Genomic DNA, 13788 nt, shown 5'->3' on the forward strand with positions numbered 1-13788 from the left:
GCTCCAATGGCGCACTGGCCGGAAGTACGTAATGTAACCTCGCCTCCTAACTTCGAATAAGACACGCCTCTATAACTCCGCCCTCATGAGGAAAAAGCACCACGCCCCTACCTCGTTTCTATGGGAACAGTAAACATCAGCGGCGCTCAGTGTTACGGTAAGATACAATAGGATGTTTATCTTTATGTGTAGTAGATTGTTTTTTTGTCCTTAACCCCTTAAGGACGCAGCGTTTTTCCGTTTTTGCTTTTTAATTTTTTCCTCATCACCTTCTAAAAATCCTAACCCTTTCAATTTTGCACATAAAATTCCATATGATGGCTTATTTTTTGCGCCACCAATGCTACTATTAGTCATTTTACCAAAAAATCCACAGCGAAATTGAAAAGAAAAATCATTGTGCGACAAAATTGAAAAAAAATGCAATTTTGTAATTTTTGGGTGCTTCCGTTTCTATGCAGTGCATTTTTTGGTAAAAATGACACCGTATTATTATTCTGTAGGTCCATACGGTTAAAATGATACCCTACTTATATAGGTTTGATTTTTTCGTACTTCTAAAAAAAAAAATCATAACTACATGCAGGAAAATGTATACGTTAAAAATTCTCATCTTCTGACCCCTATAACTTTTTTATTTTTCCACGTACGGGCCGGTATGAGGGCTCATTTTTTGCGCCATAATCTAAAGTTTTTATCGGTATCATTTTTTTTGGGACTTTTTGATAGCTTTTTATACATTTTTTCATGATATAAAAAGTGACCAAAATACGCAATTTTGGACTTTGAAAGTTTTTTGCGCATACGCCATTGACCATGTGGTTTAATTAACCATATATTTTTATAATTCGGACATTTCGGCAAATGGCGATACCACATATGTTTATTTTTATGTACACTGTTTTTTTTTTTATGGGAAAAGGGGGGGATTCAAACTTTTATTAGGGAAGGGGTTAAATGATCTTTATTAACTTTTTTTTTTTCTCTTTTTTTTTTACACTGATCTTTTACGCTGATCCCTGCAAAGCCATAGCTTTGCATGGATCAATGTTATAAGCGGTCGATTGCTCAAGCCTGTATCTCAGGCTTGGAGCAATCAAACGCGGATCGGACGCGACAAAGCAAGGTAAGGGGACCCCCGCTCGCGTGCTAGCTGATCGGGACATCACGATTTTATTGCGATAGTCCCAGTCAGCCCGACTGAGCTGCCTGGAAGCTTTCACTTTAATTTTAGACTAAAGGGTTAATAGCGCGCGGCACAATGATCGGTGCCGCACGCTTTTAGCCTAGGGTCCCGGCTATCATTAGCCGTCGGGACCGACCCGGTATGACGCGGGGTCTCGGCGTGAACCTGTTTTAAATACCGGGCGTAGGGTGTACAGGTACGCCCTACGTCCTTAGAGGGTAGCTCCCACCATCCTATTTTTTTTTTCTGTCCCTGCCTATTGCCAATCTATCCCTAACCCCCTCCCTGCTTTTAATTTGTATTTTTACTATATTAAAAATGCTTTTTGTCTGCCTGGCAGTGTGCTCACTACCAGGCAGATCTCCCCAGCAGGCACCACGTCACTGATGGGGGGGACTTCCGCCCTTAGTTCATCTACACAGGGTGCCTCCAGCTGTTTCATCACTACAACTCCCAGCTTGCCCTGACATCTATTGGCTGTCAGGGAATGCTGGGAGTTGTAGTATTGAAACAGCTGGAGGCATCCTGTGTAGATAAACTATTAGGTACATGCGGCGCTAGCCTGTCCCCTCCGACTCCGCCCCCCCGCGCGCCATACCCCGTTCCCTCCATCACAACCCCCCCACCATTACACTTACTGCAGAGTCCGGCAGCGGGCGTGCAGGGACAGCGGCGGTGACGAGGCGGAGGCGGCGATGTGCGGGAGGAGTGGCCTCCCAGCCAGTGGCCGGGGAGCCAATGCGCTCGCTCCCTGCCTGTCTGATTGACAGGCAGAGAGGGAGCGCAGGCTGAATGAAAAAGGACCGATGCCCGGCCGCATCGGTCCTTTTTCAGGCGTGACGTCACGCCAGGCTGCAGCCGGCCACTAGGAGGGAGACCCCTAGTGGCCGGTTTTCAAATGTAAATTAAACTATTTTAATTAAAAAATAATAATAATAAAAGTATATTAGAGATATGTTGTAGTACATAAGTACTACAACATATCAAAAAATAAAGTTGGTGACAGTGCCCATTTAAGAGGTTAATACAGGAGATATTCATCTACTTAGGCTGGGTTCACATCACGTTTTTGCCATACTGTTTTCAATAAGTTTTTCTAAAGAAAATTGTATGGCAAAAAAACGGATGGAACAGTATGGGAAAAAGTAAACCGTATGAGTTTTTAAACCATATACTGTTTTTAAAAGTGCATACAGTTCCGTCTGTTTTTATAAGAAAAAATAAACCCATATGTTTTTGATAATTTTGTCCATTTTTAAATACGGATGTGCAAATACGGATGAGCAAAGTAAAAACCTTATACGGTATGGAACCGTATACATGTGCATTTCCCATTGACATTCATGTTAAAAAAAAACGTATGCGGTTGCAGTACAGTTTTTAAACCGGAGTCAAAACCGGTTTAAAAACTGTACTGCAACCGCTTATGTTTTTTTTTAACATGGATGTCAATGGGAAACGCACATGTATACGGTTCCATACGGGAAACCGTATACAGTTTTTACCTTGCACATGCGCATTTGCATCATAGAGTCCCCACCCAACACCCCTCCCATAAAAAATGGACATTTTTTTTAATAAAAACGGACAGAACTGTATGCACTTTCAAAAACAGTATACGGTTTACTTTTTGCCATACGGTTTTGTTTAGAAAAACTGATTGAAAACAGTATGGCAAAAACGTGATGTGAACCAAGCCTAACCAGGGTGTTTCCAGCTGTTGCAAAACTACAACTCCCGGCATGCCCGGATAGCCGAAGGCTGTCCGGGCATGCTGGGTGTTGTAGTTTTTCAACAGCGGAGGCACACTGGTTGGGAAAGACTGATCTAAATAGTCACAGTTATTACTGGGAGATGTAAGAAACTGTAAAATAAATTAGTTACCCATAGCAACCAATCACACCTTTCAGAGCTACACTTTGGCTTTGATTGGGGGGCGACAGCGAATCGAATCTGAGTCACATGACCAAAGTATTATTTTTGTGATCTGTCTGCGTCTTGCCTTCGCTCAACTTAAAAAAAAATTAAACCCATGAGGTCGGAGTCAATTTTGTTGTTATTTTCCTCCTCGCCCTTTGAGGCATAACCCTTTTATTTTATTTTTTTTCCATCCACAGACCCTTCTGAAGGCTTGTTTTTAATTATTTTTTTATTTAATGTGCAATTAATTGTATTTTGTTTTGAACCATAAAATGTACGATGAAACAAAAAATATATATGTTATTTGTATGTGGAAATTAAATAAACAAACAATGCAATTTTGTAAAAAAAAATTGTAAAATGGAAAAAAGGGGGGGTTACATTTTTATTAGGGGAGGGGCTTTTTAAATATTCTTGAAAACATTGTCTTGTGTTATTTATTTTACACTTTGTTGTCACTATTATAAACAATCTCTCGATTGCTTTCACTGTTCAGTGCTATGCAGTAGCATTACATTGGTCAGTGTTATCCGTGCTCTGCTTGTACAGTCTGCCCGAGGCAGACTGTATTAGAGGAGCGCCTATAGCCGGTGTGATCAAGTTTACTGTGTGATCGTAGTAAACTGCGTGACACAGGGTACGCATTCATGTTGGAGTCGCTGTCATTGCTTTCTGCAGTAGACATTTGCAGAAGAAAATTTTCGTTTTTTATAAAATTTTCGGTTCAGTAATATTTTCAGTTTTGATTTTCAGATACATTCGGTATTCGGGTGTCCGGGTTTCATTTTTTTCTGATACATTCGGTATTCGGGTGTCCGGGGGGTTAATTTTTTCGGAAACATTCGGTATTCGGGTGTCCGGGGGCTCATTTTTTCGTATACATTCGGTATTCGGGTGTCTGGGTTTGATTTTTTTTCGGATACATTCATATTCGGATGGGTTTGATTTTTCGTATACATTCGGTATTCGGGTACATTCGGGTAAATCTTTTTTTAAGCAGGGGACCATTATCGGGAGTGTGTGCAGGAAAAGAGGGCACCCGCAGAGATCGGAACATTGGAAGACAGGTAAGATAAGATAATTTTATGTGATTTATATTAATACATAATGTAATGTTGAATGAATGAATGAGTAAATGAATGAATGAATGCTGTATGAATGATTGATGTGTTTGATCGATGTGTTTGATTGTCGGGTGATTTATGTATAACATTATGTATAACAAACTGTTGCAAAACTACAACACTCACCCAGCATGCCGTTGTCTGGGCATGCTGGGAGTTGTAGTTTTCCAACAGCTGGAGGCACACTTTGGCAAACACATGCATTCGCGCAATGCTTTTTAATTCATTTTCAAATTCCGCTGGCTTTTGTCAGAAATGGGTTACCAGGTCAATAACATGCATAGTAATTGCCGTGGGAACATTTTTCATTCATAAAACTGCAGACTTAATTGGATAATTGCAGTGTAGCATGTTTGGTTTCCTAAGCGTTCTACACGGCAATTATCCTATTAAGACTGCAGTTTTATGAATTAAAAATGTTCCCACGGCAATAACTATGCATGTTATTGACCTGGTAACCCATTTCTGACAAAAGCCAGCGGAATTTGAAAATGAATTAAAAAGCTAGGGATCGACTGATTATCGGTATGGCCGATATTATCAGCCGATAATCACGATTTTGGGCATTATCGGTATCGGCAATTATCTTGCCGATAAGCCGATAATGCCCCGCCCCCCGCAGCGCCCCCACCGCACCGCGACCGCCACCCCCCCCCCCCGACCCGCCGCACCGCACCGCGTCGCACCCCCCACCGTGATGCTGGGCGGTACACCGGTATGGATTTTTGCCCATACCGCTATACCGGTCGGGCCCCTCCCCCACCCTCCAAGTCAATTAAAAAATTAAACTTACCCGTAATGGGGGTGGTCCGGGCCATCCATCCTTCCTTCCTGTAGTGTCCGGGGGCGTTCCGGGTGAAGAGTGAACCGGTCCGGGCTGTCCTTCTTCTCCAGCGGTCATCTTCTCCACTCTGAGCATGCTCCGGCCTAGTACGCTGCATAGACGCCGCTACGCCGTGACGTCAGGTGCGTCGCTGCGCACGGGCGTCACTGCGCAGCGGCGTCTATGCAGCGTACTAGGCCGGAGCCTGCCCGGAGTGGAGAAGATGACCGCCGGAGAAGAAGGACAGCCCGGACCGGTTCACCCTCCACCGAACGCCCCCGGACACTACAGGAACGATGGATGGATGGCCCGGACCACCCTGACAGGTAGGGGAGAGAAGCGGGTGGTGGTGGCGGCGGCGGCCTATGGCCCCGCAAAAGCCACTGCAGATCATTGATTTAAAGCACCCGCTTTAAATCAATGATCTGCAGCGGTGTCGCAGGGGGTTAAATAGCCGATAACTTATACCGGAATATCGGTATAAGTTATCGGCTATCGGCCCTAACCTGCACCGATTATCGGTATCGGCCCTAAAAAAACGATATCGGTCGATCCCTATAAAAAGCATTGCGCGAATGCGTGTGTTTGCCAAAGTGTGCCTCCAGCTGTTGCAAAACTATAATTCCCAGCATGCCCAGACAGCCGCATGCTGGGTGGGTGTTGTAGTTTTGCAACAGCTGAAGGCACCCTAGTAACAGTAAAACAGTAACTAACAGTCAGAAACAGTGTAGCGCAAGGAACAATTAAAAAATTAGAAAGAATTCTTTACTTTCGTTTTTCTACCGCATGCATTCGGTAAATAATGAATGCATTTGTTTTCGGATAACGAATGCATACGTTTTTTTAACGCATGCATTCGGAGAATAACAAATGCATTCGTTATGTTGCTATTCGTTTTATCGTTGCTATTCGGAAATATTCAAAAAATGTTTTCGTGCATTCGAAACGGCCCGAATGCACGAAAAATGCAAAATTCGGTAAATTTGACATTCGTGCCGAACCGAATTGCACATGTCTATTCTGCAGGATTCTATCCAGTTTTAGGCTATATCCTATAACGTCATGACATTGTATCATGGTATGTCGAAGTAAATACTGGATATCCTATACTACCAGCTTTGACTCAAGGGAACTACAAGTTGCAGCATGTGCACTCCACGTGCAGATAAACAAGAGATCTATGAACTGTCTCTTTAGAACAATTTTATTCCTGTTTATAGGATATAGCCTAAGGGTCTATTCACACCTACAGTATTCTGCGCAGGTTTGATGCGCAGGATTTGAAGCTCTGTTCAGTCATTTAGTTGACATTGAAATCTGCAGCATCAAATCTGTGCAGAATACTGTACGTTTGAATAGACCGTAAAGCTGCATAAAATCAATTGCATAATGCAAAGACAGCGACTTTGACGCATGTGCGTAACCCGTGTCACGCAGTTTACTACGATCCTATTGTAAATATTGTCACACCAGCATAGAGGGAAGCAAGAGACCTCCGGCTACCATGATGAATCATCTGACCCCCTGCAATGACAATGCGGGGGGTTCTCAAATGAGTCCTTCTGAAGCCATCGCCACCTTCATGTTTATCCTTTAGATGCCCCGATCGGCTTTGATCACAGCATTTAAAGGGTTAATGGTGGACATCAGTGACCAAAAATCTGGCATCCCAGATCCTTAAAGGGGTACTCCGGTGGAAAACTTTTTTTTTGTTTTAAATCTACTGTGCCAGAAAGTTAAACAGATTTGTAAATTACTTCTTTAAAAAAAATCTTTATCCTTTCAGTACTTATTAGCTGCTGAATACTACAGAGGAAATTCTTTTCTTTTTGGAACACGGTGCTCTCTACTGACATCATGACCACAGTGCTCTCTGCTGACATCTCTGTCCATTTTAGGAACTGTCCAGAGCAGCATAATTTTCCACCGGAGTACCCTTTTAACAAATTTGCCAAGCCCTGCTTTTAGGGCAGGGTTTAGTGTTCCTCCGGCTGTTACAAAACTACAACTCCCAGCATGCCCGGACAGCCTTTGGCTGTCCGGACATGCTGGGAGTTGTAGTTTTGCAACAGCTGGAGCCACACTGATTGGGAAACACCGGTCTACGGGTTGAAGTTCTGTTATTTTGTTAGCTGCAGTTCCACAACACTGCAAAACTTTCAGACAATCCCTTTTATGTTTCTCCTTGTATGCCCGTAACGGTAGCAGATGCCGGATACATTTGTATGTTCCATTTCTGTGTTTGTATTAATTACAGACGTGTATAATCTCTTCTCACCCATCACCGTCATAGTGGTGTAAATAGCTGTATCTCAGTCTAGACTGCGCCTTTAACTAATCCGCACTCTTCCTTGGCATGGGTATATGCTCCATATGGTTCTAAATCAGCTCACAGCTGGGACTGCCAACGTGGATAGAATGCATTGGTAAACATTACATTAAATGGGCACTCTCATTAAAACAAATTTTTGCTATTACACTCCTTATGGTAAATAAATAATCTTTCTAATGTACTTTGTTTAAAAAAAAAAAAAAAAAAAGTTTTCAATGTTTTATTTGTGTTTAAAAAAGCTGCCACTAGGTGTCTCCCTACTTGTCCAGAGAACATTTCCCCCCATCTTTTGCACAGACTTTGGACTCCTGATGGCCTGGCAGAAGTCCAAAATCAGGAAATGCTGAGGGGGGTATGTGCAGCCTTAGCCAATCATAGCTCATCTCACACTGGACTGCTCTGGGCTGTGTGGAGCAGATTGAGGGAGGAAGTTCTCCCCTGTATGGCTTCAGAGGATGTCACGCCTGCTGGGGAACGCCCCTTCTCAGTCTGTGAATCTGACTGAGACTGAGCAGAAAATACAGAGCAATATCAAGGAAGAAAACTAAAAATAATAAAAATAAAGGCAGGGTGTGGTTTATCATGATGGGGGCAGTGAACTGGGAGGATTACACCATTTAACAAGATCATGAGAGGTACTCTTTAACCACTTATGGGCATGAGAATTCATAGAAAAGTATGGCTGAAATGTATTTCTATTGGTGCGCCATATAAACTCTTCCCCCACGGCAGTATGGACCAGGTACATGAAGAGAAGTATTGCCTTGTTGTAGGGAAAGGACATGTCAGGCCATATTCTTTTACCAGAGGCGTTTCTAGGGTTGGTGTCACCCGGTGCGGTAGAAAATGGTGTCACCCCCATACCTCCCCCCTCCCCCAGTAAGTTTTTAGCCTGTTGTGACAGACACCACTGTCATAGCGCATTGTGAGAAATTCCGGTATAATAATCAGATATATCAGTTGCCACAGAATTGGAAAGTGTTAAAGAAGTTTTCACCATTTAAATATACAGCTCCCAGAATTACTTAAAGGGGTACTCCACTGGAAAACATTTACTTTTATATCAACTGGTGCCAGAAAGATAAACAGATTTTTAAATTACTTCTATTTAAAATCTTAATCCTTACAGTATTTATAAGCTGTTGTATTCTCCACAGGAAGTTGTGTAGTTCTTTCCAGTCTGTCCACAGTGCTCTGTCTGTCCATGTCAGGAACTGTCCAGAGCAGGAGAGGTTTGCTATGGGGATTTTCTCCTACTATGGACAGTTCTTGACATGGACAGAGGTGTCAGCACAGAGCACTGTGGTCAGACAGAAAATAAATTAAAAAAGAAAAGAACTTCCTGTGAATCACTTATACAGCAGCTAATAAGTACTGGAAGGATTAAGATTTTTAAGTAGAAGTAATTTATAAATCTGTTTAACTTTGTAGCACCAGTTGATAAAAAAAAATGTTTTCCAGTAGAGTACCCCTTTATGCAGTGGTAAGGTTATGCTGGGAGTTGTAGTTTCACCCTTCATAACTGTAGAACTGACAAGTGACTACAGCTCTGATAGGACATAGAGAGGAAAATGTACAATGACATCAGTGACTACAGGTGACGTCTTCTCTATAGTCTTCCAATATCTAATTCAGATGGTACATACCGCCTGGTCCAGCTAAAACTTCTGTCTGTAGAATGTGACGCCCAGACGTCTCCTCACTATGTCAGCGCATTCTCATCCTCTATATGAAAACAAGTATTATTATAAACCTGCCAGACACTGTATCCTCTAAATATAATACTACTATACACTACACTCTTTGATTATAAACCTTCCATACACCATACCCACTGAATATAATACTACCACACACTGTACATTCTGAATATAATACCAACACATACTGTACACTCTGAATATAAATCTGCCACATACTGTATCCCTGAATATAATACAGCCACACACTGTACCCTCTGAATATAATACTACCACACACTGTACATTCTGAATATAATACCAACACATACTGTACCCTCTGAATATAAATCTGCCACATACTGTACCCTCTGAATATAAATCTGCCACATACTGTACCCTCTGAATATAAGTCTGCCACATACTGTATCCCTGAATATAATACCAACACATACTGTACCCTCTGAATATAAATCTGCCACATACTGTACCCTCTGAATATAAATCTGGTGGTGTTGCTAGTGGATGATGGGGGTGCTAGTACTGGGGGGGTGTTGCTGGAGGAAGATGAGGGTGCTATGGGCCATCACCCCTGACAGTATCACCCCCATCATCCATCGGCAGGATCATCCTCCTGGCAGGAGCACCCCCATCATCCACCATCAGGATCTGCTGATGGAGGTGCTGCTTCTGGGGGGTTTGCTGGTGGATGACGAGGGTGCTACTGCCAGGGGGGGAGCATTAGGTAGGCAGCAGTTCCCCCACTTAAGGTAGGTAGCAGTTCCCCCACATTAGGTAGGTAGCAGTTTCCCCACATTAGGTAGCATAGATTCCCCACATTTGGTACCAGTTACCCCACATTAGGTAGTAATTTCGCCACATTAGGTAGCACAGATCCCTCACATTAGGTAGCACAGATTCCACACATTAGGTAGCACAGATTCCCCACATTAGCTAGCAGTTTTCCCACATTATGTAGCAGTTTTCCAACATTAGGAAGCAGTTTCCCCACATTAGGTAGCATAGATTCCCCACATTTGGTAGTAGTTTCCCCCCATTAGGCCGCAGGTTCCCTTGCATGTTCCCCACAATAGGTCAAAGTCTCCCCACATTAGATCGCTGGTTCAAACAACCCCCCCCCCACACACACACACAAAAAAACACACACACACAACACAGAGACACACACACAGATAGATAGAGAGAGAGAGAGACACACACACAGTCAGAGAGACACACACTCACAGACAGAGAGAGACACACACACAGTCAGAGAGACACACACTCACAGACAGAGAGACACACACACAGTCACACACAGTCACACACACACACAGAGTCACACACAGTCACACACAGACAGAGAGTCACACACAGAGAGCCACACACAGACAGAGATAGCGACAGACAGACACACAAACACAGAGACACACACTCACAGACAGAGAGACACACACAGAGAGTCACACACACACACATTCACACACACACAGAGTCACACACAGTCACATACACACAGTCACACACACACACAGAGTCACACACGCACACACAGAGCCACACACACACACACACAGCCACACACACGCAATCACACACACAGAGAGTCACACACAGTCACACACACACAGAGTCACGCACACACAGACACACACTCAGACAGAGACACACAAACAGAGATAGAGTGAGACAGACACACACTCACCCATCCAGCGCAGCGCTCCTTCTCTCCGGGCGCTCTGCGAGTGACATCACGTCCTCTTGCGCGGCCCTGCAGAGTGACGTCGGGCTGGCGCAACAGAAGACGTGGGGTCGCAGGCCGGTTCACTGTGCAGGTGGTGGGGGGGGTGCTACGCTACTAGTACGGAGACAGCCCAAGTGAGGACGGAGGACGGGGGGGGGGTTCTACTAGGACGGAAACAGCGCAAGTGATGACGGGAGGGGGTACTAGTACAGAGACAGCGCAAGTGAGGACTGGGGGTGTACCTGGTGTCACCTCATCAGGATGGTGTCACCCGGTGCGGGCCGCACCCCCCGCACCCCGGTCGCAACGCCACTGCTTTTACATAGAGTTGAACCGGCCTGACTCTGAAGACCCTCAGAACACTTTTCCCACACATTCGAATGTGCCAGAAAGATGTCATAGGGGCTTCATAAATATACTGGGTGGCCTAAATATGAATTTTTTTTATAAAACTGATCAACAAGTACACTGATAAATGTGCCCCATTATTTTCTTATGTTTTTCATGAGGTACTAAAGCAAAGGTACTCAACTATTTTTGGTGAGGGTCTGCTTATCCAGGTTTACCATCCAGTGAAGGTCCAAACGCGAAGACCTGGTTCACCTGATGGCCACAGTGCCATGAAAGAAATAGGCGCTGCCTGTTAAAGAACATTAGTATTATTCCCCTAATAATAGAGGTCACAGGGTAAAATGAATGACTGAAGCATGGAGGGTGTAAATCTCCTGATCCCTGTATGACCTGAATACTGGTCAACTTGTATTAACCTACTTCATTTGACTGACAGCCCCTAAATAAAGAGGACATGGGCTGGACTTATCTGGGCTCTTGCCGTGCTGGGGAATGCCCCCTTGGGCACTTGAGCCCTTATTTGTACAAAAAACAAAAAGACATATCTCAGCTATGAAGAGGACTAATAAAGAAGTACTGTGGCCATAATTAACTTATCCTCTATCCACAGAATAGGGGATAAGCAGCTGATCATGGGGGGTCCGACTGCTGGGGCCCCTGCGATCTCCTGAACGGGACCCCATCCCACTCAGTCAGGAGAGCGTGCTGTCTACCTCTAGACAGCATGCGCTCCATTGAAATGAATGGAGCGCATGTCATCTAGAGATAGCTGACACGTGCTCCTGACTGTAGAATGGAGTCCCGTTCAGGATATCGCGGGGGGGCCCAGCAGTCGGACCCCCTGTAATTAGCTGCTTATCCCCTATTCTGTGGATAGGGAATATGTTCATTTTGGCCACAGTACTACATTAATAGTAAAGATATGCCTGGAATCCAGTTGACTCGTCCTATCTAGCCTTAGGCTTATTTACACCCCTTCCTGACAGGTCCACTTTAAGTTATTTTTTTATTAAATATTTTTTTATTCAGTTGCACAGAAATAATAACAAACATGGGTATCAACATTGCCCTTGCTAATGCCAAACAATGGTAACACATCAAAGACTTATAAAACCTGAGAAATACAGTATCAAATGTTGGGGAGAGTATGCTTGGGAGGAGGGATGAAGTAGGGGGAAGAGGGGAGGGGAAGGGGGGGGGGGAGGGGAGGGGGAGGTAGGGAGGCAAGTGAAGCTTCCAGAATGTTACAGAAAAGTGTCCACATACCAGCTGTAGCAATGTGTAACCCAATAGACCACAATACACCCCTGAAACAGAGTGTACACTTGCTTGTCCACCAGAACCCATCCTGCTAGTACAGTAGTCTAAATCTCGGAGTCTAGAGATAGTGTACAATATTATTACTAGTGTTGCTCGCGAATATTCGCAATTCGAATATTATTCGCGAATATCGCATATTCGCGAATTCGCGAATTTCGCGAATATAGCGCTATATATTCGTAATTACGAATATTCGTATTTTTTATTTTTTTTTTTCTTCACAGTACACATCACAGTGATCACCCCTCTCTGCTTCCAGCTTGTGTGGTGTAAAGAAGGCTGTAATACTACTGTGTGAGACTGGCGTGCGAAAATTCGCATATGTGAAAATTAGCATATGCTAATTTTCGCATATGCGAATATTCGCGTATGTTAATTTTGTATTTGCTAATTTTCACATATGTTAATTTTCGCATACGCGAATATTCGCATATGCGAAAATAAAACGAGAATGTGCGAATATTCGCGAATATATGACGAATATTCGTCCATATATTCGCGAATATTCGCGAATTCGAATATGGCCTATGCCGCTCAACACTAATTATTACTGATCCCTGTCTATACATATCTGCGAGGCTTCCAGATTTTCAAAAAACAGTCGTGTGTTCGTAGCGTCCTGTGTGACATCTCTTCGAATCTACACACCTGGTGGACCTTTTTCAGCCATTCCTCAATAGAGGGCGGTTCGGTTTGGAGCCATTGCAGCGGAATGATGGATTTGGCAGCCATTAACATATGGGTTATGAGAGAGTCTCTTCCCGGGGAGTAACCCAGGCATGGAAGCCCCAGTAAGACGGCCTCAGGTGAAACGCGGAATTCTAGTTTGTAATATAGAGTCTATAATTCTATTAACCTACTTTCAGAATGGTGTTATAGCGGGACAGGTCCACCAGATGCATGCGTGTGTGCCTACTTGTGATTTGCATCTCCAGCAAACATTAGATTCCGAGAGGCCATGAGTGTACAAAAATTCTGGCGTTCTGTACCACCTAGTCGTGAGCTTGTATTGCATTTCTTGCATTCTAATACACCTAGAGAAACCTCTGGAGTGTTTGAGTATGAGTGCAGTGTCGGAGTCTGACAACTTCAAATGTAATTCCTGGGCCCATGAAGTTACGAAGGGAAGTGTTGTTTGAGGTAAAGATTGGTCAATAAGAGAGAAGAGCGCTGTTAACCTTCTCTGTTTAGGTTGAGGCTGAAGGAGTGATTCCTCAAACCTCGTTAGTTCCCTCAGCGGGCCATGTAATTTCCAAAACTGCGTGCAGCAAGATATAAAATGATTAACATGTAAGAAGGAGTACCTTCG

General features: G+C 43.8%; 1 protein-coding gene across 2 annotated transcripts in view; it reads left to right on the forward strand.

Annotated features, from left to right (window-relative positions):
* The first annotated feature begins 11 nt into the window (after positions 1-11).
* The window catches only part of C6H22orf23 (chromosome 6 C22orf23 homolog), a 30000-nt gene continuing 16223 nt past the window's right edge, over positions 12-13788 (forward strand). The window contains exons 1-2 of one of the 2 annotated variants that reach the window (XM_056523956.1): positions 72-157; positions 4104-4173. In XM_056523956.1, the coding sequence (XP_056379931.1) occupies positions 121-157; positions 4104-4173 (107 nt within the window). In that variant the 5' untranslated portion in view covers positions 72-120. Of the gene's footprint in view, positions 158-4103; positions 4174-13788 lie in introns of both variants that reach the window. The other variant, XM_056523957.1, reaches the window with a different exon arrangement.

This window comes from Hyla sarda, chromosome 6 (genome assembly GCF_029499605.1).
Source record: "Hyla sarda isolate aHylSar1 chromosome 6, aHylSar1.hap1, whole genome shotgun sequence".
Taxonomy (NCBI): Eukaryota; Metazoa; Chordata; class Amphibia; order Anura; family Hylidae; genus Hyla; species Hyla sarda.